The sequence below is a fragment of the Capricornis sumatraensis genome, chromosome 20 (genome assembly GCF_032405125.1).
Source record: "Capricornis sumatraensis isolate serow.1 chromosome 20, serow.2, whole genome shotgun sequence".
Lineage (NCBI taxonomy): Eukaryota > Metazoa > Chordata > Mammalia > Artiodactyla > Bovidae > Capricornis > Capricornis sumatraensis.
In genome coordinates this window covers 27,521,581-27,542,753 of record NC_091088.1, presented here as the reverse complement: position 1 = coordinate 27,542,753, position 21,173 = coordinate 27,521,581, and the positions used below count along the sequence as shown (strand labels likewise).

At 35.9% G+C, this 21,173-nt stretch overlaps 1 protein-coding gene across 4 annotated transcripts in view; it reads right to left on the bottom strand.

Moving 5' to 3' along the window:
• The window catches only part of CHD9 (chromodomain helicase DNA binding protein 9), a 128,845-nt gene that overhangs the window by 3,751 nt on the left and 103,921 nt on the right, over positions 1 to 21,173 (bottom strand). Inside the window, exons 27-37 of one of the 4 annotated variants that reach the window (XM_068992604.1) lie at positions 19,207 to 19,249; positions 18,710 to 18,929; positions 16,372 to 16,574; positions 13,188 to 14,096; positions 11,836 to 11,996; positions 10,826 to 11,098; positions 9,926 to 10,094; positions 6,379 to 6,518; positions 5,843 to 6,064; positions 3,996 to 4,124; positions 377 to 481 (exon numbers count right to left, since the gene is read on the bottom strand). In XM_068992604.1, coding sequence (XP_068848705.1) covers positions 377 to 481; positions 3,996 to 4,124; positions 5,843 to 6,064; positions 6,379 to 6,518; positions 9,926 to 10,094; positions 10,826 to 11,098; positions 11,836 to 11,996; positions 13,188 to 14,096; positions 16,372 to 16,574; positions 18,710 to 18,929; positions 19,207 to 19,249 — 2,574 coding nt within the window. Of the gene's footprint in view, positions 1 to 376; positions 482 to 3,995; positions 4,125 to 5,842; positions 6,065 to 6,378; positions 6,519 to 9,925; positions 10,095 to 10,825; positions 11,099 to 11,835; positions 12,000 to 13,187; positions 14,097 to 16,371; positions 16,575 to 18,709; positions 18,930 to 19,206; positions 19,250 to 21,173 lie in introns of all 4 variants that reach the window. The other 3 variants (XM_068992605.1, XM_068992606.1, XM_068992607.1) reach the window with 3 other exon arrangements.

The following is a 21,173-nucleotide window of genomic DNA, read 5'->3' as shown; positions in this document are numbered from 1 at the left end:
AGAAGTAAGAACAAAACAAAACAAAACAACCCTCCCTCCCAACAAACAAACCAAAATTCCTAAATTTTAGGAGTTTAGAACCTCTCGACTGGCACTGTCCAATAGAAACAATGTAAACAACATATGTAACTTAAAATTTTCTAGTAGCCACAATAAAAAAAAGGTAAAACAGAAATATGACACCAGTTAGTATACACCGATTCTGCACTCTAATTCAACAAGTATCTGAGAAGTTTGCAACATACTCTGTAAAATAAAAACTGTGAAATAAAAAATATTATCACATATTTATGGAATATTTTGTTAATTCTTAACTTAAAATTTAATCTAAGATATAATTAAATGATGTCTAAATTAGCGCTCATGAAATACTCACAGACTGCTTAACAACATCTCCCCATTCAGGAGCTACTCCATATTCTGCATTTTCTTTCAGGAACCGACACAAATCTTTCAAAGGGGGAGCAAATGCACCTCCAACCTATAAATGAAAAACAGATTCTTAGACACTTAAAAGCATATTAAATGTGAAGACATTTCTTTCTTTTAATCTGTGCTATACAGAGTTTATTTCTTTAAAACACATGTATTCTTTGAACCACCCTGACAATCTTGATTATAGTAAAAAGGACTACCACAACCCATAAGAACTATCAATATACTACATAAACATGCTACCATAAATTTTAGATGTTTCATGTATATTCCTTGGACAGTAAAATAACTACCATGTACTGTGAAGTTACTATGTTGGGTAGGCAGTGTAACCTTGTTAAGAGTATATCCTTTGGAGTCATCAGACTTATCACCTACATGAACTCGGGCAAATTAGTAAATCTCTTTGAGCCTCAGTTTTCTGATCTGCAGAATGGAGATAACAATAATACCTCCCTCATACGGTTTTATAAAAATGAGATAATTCAAGCAGCTCAGCAAAGGGTCTGCTGCTGCTGCTAAGTCGCTTCAGGGTCTGGCACATAATAAATATAAGTTGTTATTATTATATTGCCAAGTATTATGCTAAGGACTTTAAGCACATAATTTATTTTAGTTCTCACTATATCCATTTGAGAATGCATTATTTCTATTTTTCAAATGAAGGAATTAAGCCTCAGAGAAGTTATACAAGCTGCCTAAAGCTAACTAGTAAGTGTCAAGGTCAGCTTTTAAACTCAGGTCTCAAAAACCAATGCACTTATCTTTTATGCAAACTAATACCCTAAAAGTTGTATTTGTAGGCATCACTGGAGTTTTTTTTTCGGTCAGGCTGGATGCCAGGCTGAAATGCCAGGCTAGATGAAGCACAAGCTGGAATCAAGATTACCAGGAGAAATATCAATAACCCTAGATAGGCAGATGATACCACCCTTATGGCAGAAAGTGAAAAAGAACTAAAGAGCCTCTTGATGAAAGTGAAAGAGGAGAGTGAAAAAGTTGGCTTAAAGCTCAACATTCAGAAAACGAAGATCCTGACATCTGGTTCCATCACTTCATGGGTAATAGATGTGGAAACAGTGGAATCAGTGGCAGACTTTATTTTCTTGGGCTCCAAAATCACTGCAGATGGTGACTGCAGCCATAAAATTAAGATGCTTGCTCCTTGGAAGAAAAGCTATAACCAAGCTAGACAGCATATTAAAAAGCAGAGACATTACTTTGCCAACAAAAGTCTGCCTAGTCAAAGCTATGGTTTTTCCAGTAGTTATGTATGGATGTGAGAGTTGAACTACAAAGAAAGCTGAGCACCGAAGAACTGATGCTTTTGTGGTGTTGGAGAAGACTCTTGAGAGTCCCTTGGACTGCAAGGAGATCCAACCAGTCCATCCTAAAGGAAATCAGTCCTGGGTGTTCATTGGAAGGACTGACGCTGAAGCCGAAACTCCAATATTTTGGCTACCTGATGTGAAGCACTGACTCATCTGAAAAAACCCTGATGCTGGGAAAGATTTAAGGCGAGAGGAGAAGGGGACGAAGGAAGATGAGATGGTTGGATGGCATCACCGACTCAATAGACATGAGTTTGAGTAAACTCCAGGAGTTGGTGATGGACAGGGAAGTCTGACGTGCTGCAGTCCATGGGGTCGCAAAGAGTCGGACATGACTGTGCAACTGAACTGAACTGAACCCTGAAAGTATAAAAATAAACATATCCCTTTAAATATTTAAATGATTTCAACCTACCAATTTAATGTACCTTTGGAGTCTAAGGACACTTCTTGAATAATTCCTATTCCCACAGCTTTCTGAATGAATAGATACTATATCTTGTTAGGATACAGACAGGGTTTAATGTGGTCAGTTATAATATCTATATTCTTATCTAATTATTTTCTATAGTTTTTACTTAGCCTCTCAATTTTCTGTTGCGATCTCCTTTTTATTATCTCCTTCATTAAGCTCCAGTTCAAACTAGAGGCCCTCTGCATGGTTTAAAGCCTGTACTCTAGAAACTCAGAATAAAGAAATCTACAAACCAAGGGAAATTAACAGGTCCTTTACCAGGCTACTATAATTAAAAATAAAATTTAGGATGTTTAATATTAAACCAAGTAAAAATTTCAAAATGGTTCCATTTCCTTAAAACTGGCTAAGACAAATTTATTCATATCTATAAAGGTTAATTTTTGTTATAAGATGAAGTGCAAAGATTTGTAACATGATCTGTGTAAGCACAAAATTTAAGTAAAATGCAACTAAAATGTCATCTTGTTCTTCCCCTAATACATCTGACATCATCTTAATCTACTAACAAAAGCTGAACAAACTTGGGGAAAAAGTAGTATTAATTTTAATGAGTTAGTACATACAATAATATTAAGATAATTGTTATTTTAAAAATGGTATTCTTCCAATTTCAATACTTCTGGAAAATTAAAATGATTTCATGTATTTTTATACTAGCAGTGAGGTCATTCAACAGAGAGCAAAACAGAAGTAGGGAATTAACTAGGGATCTATGTAGGGTAATTTAATTTGTGAGTGAAGGAATTCAATGGGAAACTTGATGTTCTTACTTTGAAGGCCATTTCTTTTTCCTTTTTTTTACTTATTGTGCTGCTTGCTCATCAGAATAAAAAACAATAAAAGTGTCAAAGCTATAAACTTACAAAAGGGTGCCTCAACTGTTCTATCACTTACTTTGTGAGGTAAAAGAGACATATACCAATACATACATAAAACAGAAACAATTTGGGGAAACAAATGTTGTGCCACATTTGATTCAGAAATAAGAAAAACCTGGAAAAACCTAGCTCTTACCATTCATCAATCAGTAAAGCAAGAAGATTAGCAAGGGGTACCATTTGTCTCTAAGATAAGACGTTTTATCTTTGCTTTAAGACATTTGATTCAAGATATTTAATTTCCATCTATCAGAAAATTATATAATATGCCAATTTTGATAGAAGAAGACACTTTAAGTCCTAATGATGGAATTATCAATACATGATAAATATATATAAATCTGTAATGGCTATGATGAGAATAGTGTTCCCTTTCAGCAGAGTTTCTCAACCTCTGCACCACAGACCATTTTGGATTGGTGTCGTGGGGGCTGTCCTGTGTATTACAGGAGGTATAGCAGCATTCCTGGCCTCCACCCGCCAAGGCCAACAGCATCCGGCCAGCAGCTCACCAACCTCCCCAACACCCACCTCCTTCATCCAGAGCTAAGACTATCAAAAATGTCCCGATTGCTAAATGTCCCTTGGAGGACAAAGTTACCCCCTTTTGAGAACTACTGCCTTAGACGCAGTGCCCTGGTTCAGTGGCACTGCAAAGGTACAGATGTAACTTATTCATTGGACAGCTTAGCCAAAGGTGTGGGATTTGAAATTAGACTGCATAAAATTGTAGTCCGTGCCTTTTCCCCTCAAATCTTCTAGATTTAACCCAACTACGTCTGTTAGAAAATACTGCATAATGAAACAGTGTTCTAGAAACCTCTTACACAGTGCATCAGTATGAAAAATTAACAACAAATAATATGCAAATACCTTTCTGGCATTTCTTCTGTTAATCAGCTGAACACGTTCTTCTCCAGTGAGACTATTAACATCTAATTTATTGGGGTTTCTGCAGCGATGCCTTTTTTGTTTGGGTCTCCCCTCATGGAGCTGCATTCTCTAAAATACATAGACAAAGAAATAGCTGTAAAATCTTTAACTATGCAAATGGCACAAATAAACTGATCCAAGTAATTTAACCATGTAAAATTGAAGATACATGGTATATATAACATATAGTAATACAGTTGACCCTTGAACAACATGGGTTTCAACTGTGTAGGTCCACTTATACGTGGATTTTTTTTCCCAGTGACTACACGATCCACTGTTGATTGAATCCAAGGATGTGTAACTGAGGACATGGAAGGCTAATTGTAACACTATACTTGAATTTTTGGCTGTGGAGGGTGACATGCGTCAGTATCTCTTAACTCCTGTGTTGTTCAAGGGCCAACTATTTATGTTATATATTGAAGGGTTAGTACATATACCACGTCACAATCCTTTTGCTGTAGACATACCACAGTAGCGTGTGAGAGCCAAGAAACCATTAACATCAAGTGCCCTTGGGAAATCATACCAACATTATGTTGTATTCTCTACTCAAACAAATGCGGCTTATAGCAATGTCTTAAAATTGTCTTATAACATTATATAAAACATTGTGATAAAAGGGTTATTTGCAGTGAAAATGATGAATGGCTCTAAGTTAAAAAAAGTAATAAAGACTCCTTTGCAGTAGTAAGAGAAAGCTCTGAGAATCTTCTGAGACGAGAGTATAACTGCCAAAAGGGCAAGGACTTTATATTGTTCACTGTTTTATCCTAAATCCCTTACAACAGTAACTAGCACACAGCAGTTGCTCAATAAAAATTGACTAAATAAATGAATGTTATTTTCTAACAAGTTAAGTTGTTACAGGGTTAAACTAATGATTCTCATTATCTTCAGAATTGCCATACTCGTTTTATTATTGCTCATCTTACTGAAATCCTGTCCCTTTTAAGAGCTTTATTTGGCTTTTTATTTTTAATAAAAAGAATTAAGTGAAGTTTGAGAATTAGTGGCATTTTCTGAAAAAAAAAAAACTACTCTTTTACCTTATAAAATATATAGAAACAACAAGGGAGACTGACACAAAATCTAGTACATAAGCATCTGAGAGTACAAACTGAAATAATACATTTCTATAAGTAAGAAAGCCATATGCCCATAAGATAGTGAGTAGGAAGTATTTAAGAGGATAAGGAAAATGCAAATGAATAGACCTATTCTCATCTTGACTAATATAATCTATGTACCTGTATTCTTATAAGATCTTAAGAGCAGAGGTTTGGACAGTGGATTTAAGACTTATTAGCTGCGTGACTTTGCACTATTTAAAATTTCAGTTTCCATTTCTTTATAAAGTTATAACAAGGCCATTCTGATAAAGTTTGGGAGTGTTAATGAGATAATGCATATAAGTGCTAAGTATAAAGCCAGGTACAGAGTTAAGTCTCAATAAATGTTTACTATGATCATTTTTATTATTTTAAAATAAACTCCTTGAGGGAAAGGAATGGAGGTTTTATACCTTTATAACTGTCCTTGGGTCTATGATAGTAGTCTGTATATGACAGGTGACTTTTATTAAACACATTGAATACAGAATGAAAAATGGAAAATGATATTATATCATAGGAAAGATGGTCATTAGTTTTTGCTGCTAATGTTTCCTAAATCTTGGGCAGAATACATATTTAATATAACTTGGTGAGAATTTATGCTTCATCATTACAGATGTAATGAATCACAGACATAAAATATACTACGATTTATAAGGTATCACCTACAGGAATAAAAGCTCCTAAATCTTCCACATAACCTGGGTGCTCCTTAAGCCACTTTTCCAAATCCTTTCTCTTCGGTGCATCATCGCCTGCAAGTCTTGTCCCATCTTTAAGGTTAATAACTGGAACAGGAGTTTCTGTATCAGGAATTCCTTGAGGTTGAGTATAGGATAGTGCTGGATTTATCCCTGTAGAAATCTGTGAGGTGGTTAAGCCTAACGTAACCTGTAGAAAAACACCAAATGAAAATTTTATTTCCACGCTTTAGCATTCTGATTTTGGTCCAACGAAGCAGTTCTTTTTGAAGAGAAACAAAAATTGTTTAAAATTTCTTCTAAGTCTTTTAAATTTAAAATTTTCATGAATCTTGGCCAGTGCTGGACTCTACTGAGATACAATCTAAAAAACTATACAGTATACTCCTAATTTTCCAGTTATTTTTATTATTCACAAAAAATTCACAAAGCAGCAATATGTATCTTTACTAGGATGAATTTTGGACTCAAGGATCAGTAGCTTTTAAGCATTACTTTACTTACATGATTAGGTGGTTTATTTCTGTTAAAAAAGAGGATGTCAACACCTTCTACATTCTTCCTCCTTCCCCGCCTTTTTTTGACTACAGGCTGGTTGTCTAATAAAACTCCATTGGCACCAAGGGTTGATTGAATGGGAGTACCTAACAAATTAAAAATGCAAAAGAGTGATAAAAATCTAGTTCTTAGATTAAAAGTAATCACTTTTAGGGGGATGGACTGGGAGTTTGGGATTAACAGATGCCAACTATCATATACAGGATGGATAAACAGGAAGTCCTACTGTATAAGCACAGGGAACTATCTTAAATACCCTGTGATAAACCATAATGGAAAAGAGTGTGTGTGTGTGTGTGTGTGTGTATATATACAGACAGATAGATATAGACATAGTGACTTACTTTGTTGGATAGCAGAAATTAATACAACATTATAAGTAAACTATACTCCAATAAAACAATAAAATAATGAATGCTTATAATGAGACTTATGATCAAAATAAAAGAAAATGTTTAATTAAAAAAAAAAGCACATACTTTTTTTTTGAACTAAAAATACCACCCCACTTCTCATTTAAAACCCAGGAGAACTGCAATCCAGGCCTCTTTCAAGTTTTAACATGTCTCCTCAAAATTTTCCCTTGGATATCCACATATATTTCTTTCGTCCCCTTTCAGAGAAGAAGCATGACTTTCCAGTGTACAAGGCAAGCCTTTCCACCTTTTTTGAATCCATTAATTCCTACTTTATCTTTAAGTATAAGTTTGCTTTACCATTTATCTTTGCTTTTTTGGTGCCAAAAAATCTTAATCTACATTAGATTTATATCAACTTAAAATCATGGCCCAACACAAAAAATAAACTTATTTTGGCTTTTTCACAGCCTTCAAAACTTTTGAAACGTTAGTATCTGTCATGCTCCTCTTTTTCACAACAAACTTCACTCCTTAAATTCCCAAAGTCTGCCCTTGACCAGACTATTTAAGGTATTTTCCCTAAGATCACCAGTGTTTCTTGCCAGTTAAACACTCCTTATTTCAGTAGGCACTCCATAAAAAAAAGTTTGTAAGAGGTATGAATCAAACAGTTCCATGCATTCATTTTTTCCCAATAGATACATATTTTTAAACAGCTACGTACAAAGCACTAGGATGGTTCAAAGGTAAGACACAGTTCCTGTCCTTAAAGAGTACATCATCTAGAATATTCTTATGAGAGAAAATATTATTAAGAATGAGATGTTTGCTTATAATGGTTCAGCTTGTAGCGAGAAATACATTTTCAATCATCCAAGGAGAATTTCTTGAGCAAGTCCTGTGTACTCATGAAAGACACTTCCCTTTCTTTTTTTTTTAAAAACAACAAAAACCCAGCTGCCTTAATTTCTTCTTGAGAGCGATTTTTACAAACATTACTGATTTATTTTGGGCTAGAATCCAAAATGGAAATTTTAACTTATTCTATTTCATAAAGCCTGTGTTGTCTTTTGTAAGATGTAATTATAATAATATTAAAATTTAAAATAAATATCACTTTCTATTGAGTTCCTACTAGGTGTCATCATAAACTAGACTAAGTCTTACAAATGTCTTCTTAAATTATCAAAAACAGAACAAACAAAACAGAGTGGTATTAAGCCAATTTTATAAATGTGATCAGCAAGCCCAATGTCACAACAGTTGGTAAATGACAGAATTCAGCTCCAGGGTGTTTAGCTCTACCATCTTTTGATTACTATTCCAGGTGGTTTCTGGAATAAACTAAAGACTTATCATTTATGCTATTTTACTTTCTTTCATTAATTAATTTACACTACACAATATCTCTTCATTCAAAGCTTTTAGATAAAATTCAGAGGCATACTCATATAGACATAAAAAGGGCTCAATATGAAGAATTACAATAGCATTTATTCAATACCCAATTCTAAAATCTATTTTTAACATCTGTTTAGCATCTAATTATGTGCCAAGTTCCATTCCAGTCACTTCACATGTATTATTTAATCTATCTAACAATGCTACCTTTCCTCTCACCCCAACCCCTCACTTCACAAACAAGAAAAGGCTCAAAAATGTTAACAGATTTCCTAAAAGTCCTGTAAGAAGACAGAGCTAGATTTCACATTCAAGGGAATTTCTCTGGTAGTCTAGTGATTAAAACTTTGTGCTCCCAATGGAGGGGCACAGGTTCAATCCCTGGTTGGGGAATTAAGATCCTTCATACCGTGTTGCATGGCCAAAAGAAAAATTTCACATTTGCAATTATCAAGATGAATGGGATGTAATTCTTAAATAATTTTATCTAGTTTTAATGTTTTGGCTTTCTAATATTTTGTATAGGTGCCAGTTAGCATTATAATTACTATTGACACTATTAAAACAGTATTATTTACCAAAGAATTACTTATAGGCAAAGGCTGTAGTCTTTGAAAGTCTTCAGCTGCAACAGTAATAAAATGTTCAGATGACAAAAGTATCAATCCCACTCTATAGTTCTGGCATAATCAAGGTACAAGCAGCAGCATTATTAAACACACTTATGTTGGACAAAAAAATCCCAGAACTTATCTTCTCCACCTCTTCCCATTTTCTCATGGGAAAAAGAAATAATAACAACACTGCCATTGTAAAGCACAATTTGGGGGATTTATACTTCAGTAAGAGAATGATGGCTCAATCATACTTGTCTGAAAGTCTAGTAATTAGAGAATTACAGTGAATGGTTAATGAAACTATGTGACAAAATTCTGATGACTCTAATTCATTATTTAATTATAATTTACAATTAGAAAGTGGTAACAGTAGCTACTGGAAACAGCAATCAATTTAACATCTATAATATAGCATTATTTTCCCAAATTTTAGGAAATTACAAGCACAGGAGTTTTGAAATGTTTTCAAGTATTGGATGGCAACCGAAATAGAGTCCTTAACTTTATGTATACAGAGGTACAAAGGAAATTCCAGTCATTCATCTGCGTTTAACTGAAAAGATACATTTTTTTTATGATTAGTGTGTGTGGTCCATACATTTTAAGACTCAACTACTCTTAACTAAAATTCTCAATTGTTGATAGGACACTTTAAGAGGGACACAGACAAACTAAAGTACAACTAGATCAACAGAAACAAAACAACTTCTCATGGATGGATTCCTCAGTGCCTTTAGAGTACAGAACACATGGGACTAATTCAGTATTTAATAATTATGATTCACATTGCCAAAAAGTTAGAACAAAACGTAGCTCAAGGGGAGATATTATCATTGGTTTCAAAAAGTTAAGATTATCATGCGGACATTTGACTAGGTTATTTCTGTAATGCCTTTAAAGACAAAAATATAATCATTGAGAAGAACCAACTGTGGGCAGAATTTGCTTCCAAAGAAGAAATTTTGTGATATTTTAGAGCTTTCTTATAATAAAAGGGCTGTTTAAAGTAGAAACAATCTTGTTCTTGCAAGTATTCTGTGAGTAAGTGAGGATTTAGGAAGGATTTAGGAAGAATGGACTATTTCATGCTGAGGCAGTGATTACTAGCATATTCACCTGATAGTGGTAGGGATTTTGGGAAACTGGCGAGGCTGCTCTCTGACGCACCTTGAAGGTCCCGAAGTCGAGTGAGGTACTGCTGCTGCCCAGGAGCACAGTCTTCACTGTCCAGTGGCCTTCTCTGAGCGAGCCCTTGCTTCTGAAATGTCAACTTCAAACCACCTTCCTGTTAAACAGAAGCCATTATCAAGAAAGAAATGATTAAAATCATTGCAGTATAGTAAGATAAATTTTTTACTTAGAAAGAGTGAGGTAAAAACCCTGAAAAATCAGTCACGTTCTCTTCTTGTTCATACATCAACTAGAGAAAAACATTTAATCAATTTCTATAATGAATATTAAAATTTCTATCTTTAAGTGAAAAATAAATCTAGGTATTACATACACTTTTCTGAGCAAAACCAAACTTTTCATGTGACAGGTACATTGTAACCCTTTCAGCGATTGACATATATCTGTGTACATTATTCACATGACATTTTAAGAGATATTACCCATGTTTTAGGCATTAATTCAGCTTCAAAATCATACTGAACAATGAAATGTTACTGATAACAAGGCATGCTAAATATTTAAAACAGAAAGTGCACTGACATACCATTCGAATATTATATAAAAGAACTAAATAATAAGAAATTGTCAGACTGTTTAAGAAAGCATCTTGATCAGCAGAAGGACTATTTTCAGAAGTATAGGTAGAGAAACATATTTAATGATGATCCCTCTAGTAGAATATTCAAGTTTAATAACCTGGATATCAAAAAGAAAAAAACAATCCAAATACCAGAAAACAAGTATGTGAAGGAAGTAAGAGTAAGAGCAGGCAGCCATTTGCAGGAAAAGCATGCTGCACACCGCAATCGCAATCAGGTCCTAGGGCAATAAAAATAAACATACGTCTTTGATTTTCACTGTAAACTCCTTTTCTCGTACATGCTTCTTCACCTTTGACATCTGTGTTGACTGATCATGTTCTTCTTTGACTGCAGCACCTGCAGGAGGGGGCGCGCTGGGCTCGCTATATTCTGTGGCTGCACCAGAGCTGTCCAGCAGCTTTGTGGTATAGAAAGAAGCCACTGCGTTGGCATCGTAACTTCTTCTAGCTGAAGGCCACTTCCCTTTCAGGACTGTTTGACAAATACTGTCCAGCCGGTTGATCATCACACGATCCTACAACAGCATGAACATCAAAGGGTAATTTCAGTAATTGAGCCAGACCCTTGGGGATCACAGCTTTGATGGATTTATCCCTGGTACAATTTGTGTGTACTTGGTATGCATACATTTTCTCACATACATATTACAATTTCGTATAAATTTCCATTGGTGAAGTTAAAAAATATAAAGATATTTTGCTGTTCCTTTGTTTTTATAAGAGTAATACAGGGTCCTCATAAAAAATTCAAACTCAGAAGTATACAGAAGAGTAGAGAGTTCTCCTCTCTCTCATTTCTAAAATTAAGTACTCTTCTACTAATCCAGTCACATACTGGAGGAAGGAAGAACTGTCTTAATACAGTCTGAGCTTCCACCATTATATGTACATGTACTTAAACGAACATTTTTCTAAGTCACAACTGGTTCGTAAATTTTCTTAAAGAAGACCCACTTAAAAGCACTTATTTCATAAAGAAGCATCTGAATTGTATGTGAACATAAGCCGTCATTATCTTTTCTTCTGAATATTCTATATATTCTAAGGTTGAGAATCATATACATTTAAGGACATAGATCTAACGGAGTAATAGTTGACAGTAATAGTTGTTACTTTTAATGCTAACACCAAATGGTCATCCCACACATGACAGTGACTCTTTTTTCCTACATAATAGGAATATCTACCATTAAAGATAGACAGAAAAATATTTTTATAAATGACCTGTATCAGCAAGAAATGATTTACTTACCTTTGGCCAGTATGATGCTGCCAGCATGTATCCACCCTGTAGGATGTAAGCAGACTCTGCGGTCCCGTTGTTCATCTGGAAACTATCCTGGGTCTCATCCTGGGTAGTGCTCAGTGACGCGACACTTTCTTCATCGTAGGCTTTCATGTGAGGGGTACCTTCTGCTAAGAATAATTATGACCAATTATAATTGTTTTAGAAACTGTGTAACACAATTTGCATATACTTCTCAAATCCTATATAATTAGGATTTGAAAATGAAAAGTTGAGAAGTAAAAAAAAAAAAATCACCTAGAATACAGTGAAGTACTCATTATTTTTAAAATTATAGCAAAAGCTAAATAAGTGGCATTACGGAGTTTGAAGGAAAAGGGTTAACCAAACATCCCTTTCTGCAAGAAGATTTGACCTATGGTAACTCTCTAGGTCTGTTTCCCTGAAAACACATACACTTGTGATTGGTAAATTCAGGAGTTTATCAATCTGGACTGGGAAGGGCACAAATATCTGCTGGGGAGGCTATCATTCTTTCAGGAGGGAACTCTTTAATTGGGCATGTCCTGTGTGAAAACCCAGAAAGTCATGCTTGTGGAGTTGTTACAGGAGGTGCTTGCTATTGTGGGTGTCAGGATGGCTCCTATGCCCATTTGAAGATGTAAAGACTCATTCTTTACAGTCTTCCTCAGTGGCTCAGACAGTAAAGAGTCTACCTGCAATGCGGGAGACCTGGGTTTGATCCCTGGGTCGGGAAGATCCCCTGGGAAAGGGAATGGCTACCCGCTCCAGTATCCTTGCCTGGAAAATCTCATGGATGGAGGAGCCTGGCGGGCCCCAATCCATGGGTAGCAAAGAGTTGGACACGGCTGAGCGACTAACGCACTCACACTCACTCACATTTCCTTACACCTGAGCTGTTAGACTGCAACAAGGACACCCGCAGAAGAGGACCACCTACCACTAGTCTGGCTGGAGTTCCTCCGCTAGACCTTTCTGAGTAGGGCCAAGCAGGGTCTTGTTAGTTGGACTGGTGTCTATTATAAAATAATTATCTTTATTTGCTCACTGATAAACTTGTTTTAGGAAAAATACTAATACTAAATTTAAGGCAATCACAAAGAAATAAAATTACTGTGCCAAGTCTTTCATCCTGTTTGACTAACCCATTTTGCAATGTGAATACTGAATACAGAGTATGAACCCGTAATCTAGTTGCATTTTCAGCAGTCCTTCTTTAAGAAAATCTGTACACGTAAAATTTAAACTAACAATTTTAAGCATGCTTAAGCAATCCAAATCACTTCTCATTTGCATATGAAATGTCTTAAAATAGCAAAAGCACTTTATGCATATACCTCGCTTTTGGACTTCCTCTTCTTCACTGTCACTTTCTTCTGACGAAGATGAGGAGGAGGATGAGGAAGAGGAAGATGAGGATGAGGATGAAGATGATGCTGAAGAACAAGAGGAGGAGGAAGAAGAGCTAGAGCCTGATCGAGAGTGGGAGCATGAAGAGGAGGAAGACGAGGAAGAAGATGATCTGGAAGAACAGGATGATCTCTCAGAATCAGAGTCAGAATCAGAACTAGACTCTGATCCTCTTTTGTGGACTCGCTGCTTCTTAGAAGCCGGGTTTGGAGTTAGAGGCTCTGTTCTGGCTGCAACCATGCGTCTGTCTGTTTCACCTTTTCCACCAGATTTCTGGTCTCCAGTAGCCTGTGGTAAAACACCATTCTTTGGACTTACAGGCTCAGACTTTATTAGTGTCCTGGTTTCCTCAGAAGACATAGACTCTTCTTCAGAAGACTGAGGCTCCTCTTTAAGGTTTTCACTTTTAACTTTCACATCCTCTAGAATAACAGCTTTAGGATCTAGGAGCCTAGGTAGAGAGGTAAGAGGAGAAGCAGAAAGTGCTACTTGATATTGCTGTAAAAGTGGGGTAGAAGTCCTTGAATGAGCCATCTTACTTTGACTGTAGTTCCTCTGAGCGGCCATAAATGAGAGTTCAGGGTCCCGAAGAATGTGATAGTCTGTTCGGCTCACCCCGTGTTTAGCAGCTCCAATGAGCAAGTCCCTATCATGAGAGCCACATTCCCACCAGACTGGTAAGTCTGGATTTGGATGGCAAAGCTTCAAGCGCTCAAACAATTGTGGATGTCGGAGGGCCTGTTCCCTTACTTTCCTTAGAAGTTCAATGCGATATAAAGTCCGAGAAGCACGTTCTTCTGTGATTGGCTGGATAAAAATACTTGGATCCACCAATTCTAAATTGAGATAAGAACAAACATATTACCCTAAAAAATACTTCATTATAGGTTTAAAACAAATAATGCAACTTCTAAAATATATGTCTACTCAATATCATTGTATAGTTTCAGAATTTCATTTTAACAGTTTTAAATGAGGGGAAATTCTTAATGAGCTAATGTCATACTACTCCATTTTAATCAAAAAGAAAAGCACTCAAACTCACTTACAAATACAAATTAAAAGTTAAAATAACATCCCATAAGCAAACTTAAGTCCGTATATCTTTAAGTGCACTGAGGTACCTCAAGAGTATTACAGTGGACTCACAGGGACACCAAAGTCTTTCTTAAAATCTGATATAAACATAGGAACAGTTGTCAAACAGTGTATGACTACTAGTCTGAGACAGTTCCATTTCAACATCAGACCACACTCTCTTCTTTTTGGTGGGGTCATATCTTTATCAGACTTCCCTGATGGCTCAGACGGTAAAGCGTCTGTCTGCAATGTGGGAGACCTGGGTTCAATCCCTGGGTTGGGAAGATTCCTTGGAGAAGGAAATGGCAACCCACTCCAGTACTCTTGCCTAGAAAATCCTATGTACAGAGGAGCCTGGCAGGCTCCTTAGTCCATGGGGTCGCAAAGAGTTGGACACGATTGAGCAACTGCACTTTCTTTATCTTTATCAGCAGAGATACTGGCAGTTGGGAAGAACTCAAAACAAGATAGAAGCTTGTTGGAATAACGTAGAGACTACCTAAAGAGGTACTAATGGCCAGATTTGGAACAATCTGAACACCAGAATTAATACGGACAGTACTGGATTATAACCTACAGAATAAAAAATAAACACTCATTTGAGTAAATATGAATATGAATAAATAATTGAGTAGACTAGGGAGAAAGAACAGCTTTTCCTTGCAGTAGAACTGCACAGTTAAAAACTGCTGCAGATAAGATCTACTGATGGTTACTAAAATCAATGGGTAAGAGTTTGAGGAGAACAGGATTTGTGTGGTCTCAAAGTATCTTCTTAAGATATCTGCTAACTACAGGGGAGAACATAATTATACACAGGAGAAACGCAGCAGAAACTACCTAAGCTTAACAAAGAATCAAGGGCTACATCATCAGTAATAAGACACACTGACATCATGAGCCCCTTGATGTTAGGTTCTGAGAAAAACACAACATCAATTCTAAGTTATTCTTGCAAAAAAAAGGTATAACCTCAACACAATCATGTGAAAACACCAGACAAATCCAAACTGAAGGGTTTTTGGCAAAACTGATCAAAGGTATCAGGGTCATTAAAGACAAAACGAACAAACAAACAACCCCAAACTGAGGAACTGTTACAGACTGCAGGAGGTGAAGGAAAAATAACAATGGAATACCACGTGGGCTCTTGGAACAAAAAAGGACATCAGTAGAAAAACAGATACAGAGAGGGCAATGGCAACCCACTCCAGTACTCTTGCCTGGAAAATCCCAGACAGAGGAGCCTGGTAGGCTGCAGTCCATGGGGTCACTAAGAGTCGGATACGACTAAGACTTCACTTTCACTTTTCACTTTCATGCATTGGAGAAGGAAATGGCAACCCACTCCAGTGTTCTTGCCTGGAGAATCCCAGGGACGGGAGACCCTGGTGGGCTTGCCGTCTATGGGGTCACACAGAGTTAGACATGACTGAAGTGACTTAGCAGCAGCAGCAGCAGCAGCAAGATGATTAGTGATATAAGATTTTAACATTACAGGAGGAAAAGTGAGGGATATATGAAAACTCCCCACCTGGGATTCAAAATCAATTAAATTGGGTGAGAATCAGCAGCTCTGATTAATTGCTCTTGTTTTGGTTCTGTTTTCTGAAGGCCCTGGGTGGTTTTTCCTACTAAAATGTCTTTTGAATGGAAGCCTCATTTCTTGCGAAATCATTTGTGCTAAATAAGCCCTCCAGCACAGTTCCTATCAGACGGACTGAAAATATAGGTTATTTCTATTTACCAAAAGCTATCCTTTATTTTCCCACCCCTGACAATCATAAATCTAATCCTAAATAAAAACACTGACTATTTTCTCAAAATTTAATGTGTACCTGTATTCTCTTTAGCTCTCATTTCAATAGTAGAATTAAGGAATAAAGGACTGTTAAGCAGAGTTTACTTACAATTCAGAAAAACTGGTGAAATGTTGAATTAGATGATACTGTATTAAAAAGCTGGGAATTTCTGAATTTTAGTTCTGTTTCTTTGATTGAAACAAAGGAAAAAAAAAATTTTTATACATACCTTCTTTGGAAGGAAGACGACAAACCCTCCTACACATAGACATGAATGCGTACAGATATTTCTCCAAGCTATCATCAGTTTTCTTATGTAGCCGAGCCATAGCCCTAAATTTTGTCCAATCAAACTGGCCTCTGTCAGGATCAAATACCACTCCAAATGTAGATACAACTCTGTAAAAATCAGCTTCTTCTCTTCTTGTCCATCTGTTTTGAATTAAAGAAAAAGTCATGTTGCTCATGAAATAATATTAATGCTGAATATAAATGACTATTGTAAAATTCAAAAACATTTCAAGTACCTAACACTTTAAAAGATTAAATCCAGGGTTACTGCCTATAAACACATTTAAAAATGCTAGTTGACTCATCTCTATCCATGCTTCTTTTCCTTCAGACAATAATGGTTTTTTTTGCATACTTAACTGTGTGAAAAAATATGTATGGGATACAAGAATGTATAAGACATGATGACCCTCCCTTTGAATAAAAGATAAAACATTTCAAACATATTTACAGTATAAGGTAGTATTTTATAGTTGTATGTATTATAGAAACCACAAGTTTAAGACAGCACAGAAGATGGAAGGATTTGTTCAAACTTGACTAACCAAGAAAGACATCACAGAGTTAAGTGGCATTTGTTTACAGCTTAGATAAGACATGGAAAGGAAAAGAAGAATGTTATTACAGGATCTTTTATCATTTTGAAAATGACTAGTTTTATTTAGGTCAGAAAACAAAGAATACTGAGAGCTAGTCTAGTGCAGGAAAAAACCAACAGAGGATAAAGAACCCATGCTGAACACTGAAGGAATAGTAGGGCCATGTATGGACCAAAGAGTTAATAAGAATAGTTTCGGTGACAGAACAACTTAAGTAGGATATTGAATCAAGACTAAGTGGGGCATTCAGGCTGGGGACATAGTAGTGAATAAAATTATAAATGCATGCTAAGGCCTAAACTAAAGAGAGTCTTGAATTAAGGCTTAAGAAGTTAGGCTTTATCCTTGTACGAAATAAAGGGCACTGAATATTATGATAAAACTAAAACTTTAGGAAGATTATCTAAATCTTCCAGACTGAGGCAAAATGTTATGTGGCAGATTGAAGATGGCCACAAATTCTTTGCCACTCTTCTATTTGAGAGCAACTCATTTCCCTTAAATCATGGTCAGCCCTGTGATTCTTTTGGCCAACAGTAGGGTGGCAGCTGTGACACTGTAACTGCTGAGGAGGCTGGGCCATAAACCCCTGCAACTTTAGCCTTTGCCATTTGGAATGTTCCCTCTTGGAAACTGCCTGCAATGAAGGAGACCCAGGTTTGATCCCTGGGTTGGGAAGATCCCCTGGAGAAGGAAATGGCAACCCACTCCAGTATTCTTGCCTGGAGAATTCCACGGACAGAGGAGCCTGGTGGGCTCTAGTCCATGGGATCGCAGAGTCAGATGTGACTGTACAACTAACTTGATTTTCAAACCCTTCCTACACTCTGGCCAACACCATGGAAAGCAGAAGAATCACCTGGTCAACCCACAGAACTGTGAGAAATAAAAAAACTGATGTTGCTTTACATCACTGTGTTATGGGATGGGTGGTTATGCAAGGACAGATAACTGAAACAGTGTATTTACACAGGTGGCGGCATCTAGGATAGCTAAAATCTTCAGTGTTGGAGTAAATTCTGGTTACAATGAATGTGCCTCAAGTGAAACAAAGGAACAATGATTTATCTTTCAGAAAAAAATCCAAAGATCCAGGTTTAACAAGGAGCCTGGGTTATTGCTAAACTTTCTTATTCTTTTCCAGGGATTCTATCCTTTTTAAGAAGTTAAAGTTTTGGGGATGAGAGAAGTGTGCCTGTCTTCCTAACAAGATCTCTTGCAAGAAGTTCTACTACTATTTATTTCCCTTTGACATCAGTAGCTTTAAGAGTTCATCCTCTGTAAAAAGCAGAGACAAACTTCTCTTTCATGAATTCTGTACTTCATTAATGCCATCATGGGAAATAAGACACAATGGAATTTATTTCAAATAATTTAAAAATACATTTCATTTATAATTTAACTGTTGAGTTTTCACCTTCATTTCCCTTACATCTCACTGTTCATAAACATGAATTACACATAAAATAAGACCTAGTAACTATAAAATGCAATCTGTATTAGTTTAACCATCTTTGTGTGTGCATATACTTATGTACACGTATGTGTGCATAAAGCATTTTGCTGTGACCAACTTTTACCTAGATATGTTTTTAGAAACGTGAGATAATCCTAGCCTTAAGAGACTTCAGAATGAACAGTATGTTTAGATATTATATATTAAAAACTTAGTCTTACCTCTGCTGTCTTTCTATCTTGGCTGCCATTTTAGGGTTAAGAGTGGCTTCTTCATAAAGAGGCTGCATAACACTGGCAGGCACAGGGAAAGTAGGTTGTATCTGCTGGATTTGTCTGTTTTTATTGGTACGCTGATATGCAGTAATGAGACGCCTCAAACGGGTAGTTAAAGCTGACTGAGTAGGCCAATAAATTTTATCACCCTCCATCAGCTGACCATCTACATTTAAAGAAACTCATGTCAATTAAAAAAAAAACCACACAACTAAAAAACAAACACACAAAAAAAACTAAACAGATACTATCATGAAGCTCACAAAAACAGCAAAATTTCCTTAATTTTTTCTTGTAATCCAATTAAGTGAAACGCAAAAACAAATCGCTTTTAAAAACTCTTTAATTAGAGCTCTAAAAACTAAAAATACTGTTAATCTTTCAATCAACTATGTTTTATAATGATTGCAACTGTAATACTAAAAGAAAGAAATGTTATTTACCTCCATCTGCTATAACAAGATCTCCTGGTGAGGAAACATCATCCTTTCAAAAGAAAACAGAAATCTGTCACAGGGAAACTGGGTCAAGATACAGTAAGAGAATCGATTTTGTTTATAATACTTTGTTTTGCAATAGAATTTTAAAAATTTATTTAAACTAAAAAAACCCAAACCAACCCATTTCCACCTCATCTCTAACTCCCAGTCTCTGGCAAGCACAATCTGTTCTCTTTATCTATCAATTTAGTTTAAAAATATGTTCTTTTTTAGATTCCACATATTAAGAGATCACACAGCATTTGTCTTTCTCTGACTTATTTCACTTAGCATAATGTCCTCAAGGTCCATCCATGTTGTTGCAAATGAGAAGATTTCAGTCTTTTTAAAAATAATGTTCCATTGTATACATATATACATAAATGTATATATGAAAATGTGTGTTATGTATATTTATCTCTCACAATCTCTTCACCCATTTTTCCATCGATTTGACACGTAGGCTGTTACCACATCTTGGTTATTATAAATAATACTTGAAACAACATGTGATGGGGGTGCATATATCTTTTCAAATTTGTGTTTTTCTTTAAAGGCTAAGTACCCGTAGTCTGGCTGCTGGGTCACATGACGATTTTTTAAGGAACCTCTATACTGTTTTCCATAGTGACCACACCAATTTACATTCCCGCCGACAGTGTGCCAGGTCTCACTTTGCTCTGCACCCTATCCTTGTTATTTCTAATCTTTTTGGTAACAGTCCTCTGCTTACCAAGGCCATACCCTTAGCCCTAGTGGGGACAGGATCCTTCCCTGGGTGCTGTATCTCAGCCTCAGGAGCAGTGCCTATTCTTACATTCTTTAGAGTTCTCAACACTTCTTTCTAGTCTATCTCTCATTATTTCAATTCCTCTATCACAATCAGTAAGTCTTTACGTCAAGCTTGCCCTGTTGAAATTACTATGTAGTTTCTCTCTTTTTGGCTCAAACTGATTCATCTATGCTACATTATGGATAATTTCTTCTATATTTTAAATAATTTCTTCTTTCATGAACTGTGTCTAATTTGCTTCTCCAGCACAAGGTATAACTTATTTGTTGAGTTTTAAATTTCAAGGTCAATATTTTCCACTTCTAAAGTTACATATAATTCTCCTTCACATGTCCCTTTTAAAATCATATGCTTTCTTTTGTTCTTAGTTCTTTCTTTAATGTTTTTAATGAGAAAAAAATTTATTTTCTATTTCAGGAGATCTATTATTAGAAATTCTTAGAGATCTAATCTTGTTCTTTGTTGTATTTGCTAACATTAACTCATGGTAAAGTGTTCCTCATAGATGAAGTTTGGGATCTTGACCTTATTTCATGGAAGGCTTTTATCTTCAGGACGCAAATATAATCTCAACTGAAGCTGTTTCTTCTATTAGTTCTTTATCTTTGTTTTCTTTCTCCAGGTACCTCAAGTGTATTACCAGCTTGGGATCTCTTTTTATATTACATGTTTTGTCTTGAGAATTCCTGGACCATGTAGATTAAATTAAAAAAAAAAATCAAACCATAAACTCAAGAAAAGGTAGGCCTATGGTTATGAGTTCTCAGGGGAGATAATTTTCTCCTTACCTGAAGCCCAATCTGTGATAAATTTCTATGTTTTTATGCGCAATTTGGCAGAAAGTACTACCCTTTAAGGGTTCTGATTTTACTGGATATCATTCTCACTGGTACATACTGGCCTAAACCTCATCTTTCTTCCGCATGTAGGCACCACACCAATATCCCATTCCCCTGGCAACCAAGGCCAGCAAATCCTACCTGACAGCCATAGCACTGTTTAGTCTTTACTATGTTCTCAGAAATATTGGAGAAATTCCTCTCCTCTTTTAATATCATTTCTCCAATCCAACAGATTATTTTCTGTACTTTCAACAACTCTTTTTCTTCCTTTTGACTTTCTATAAATAGAACACTTA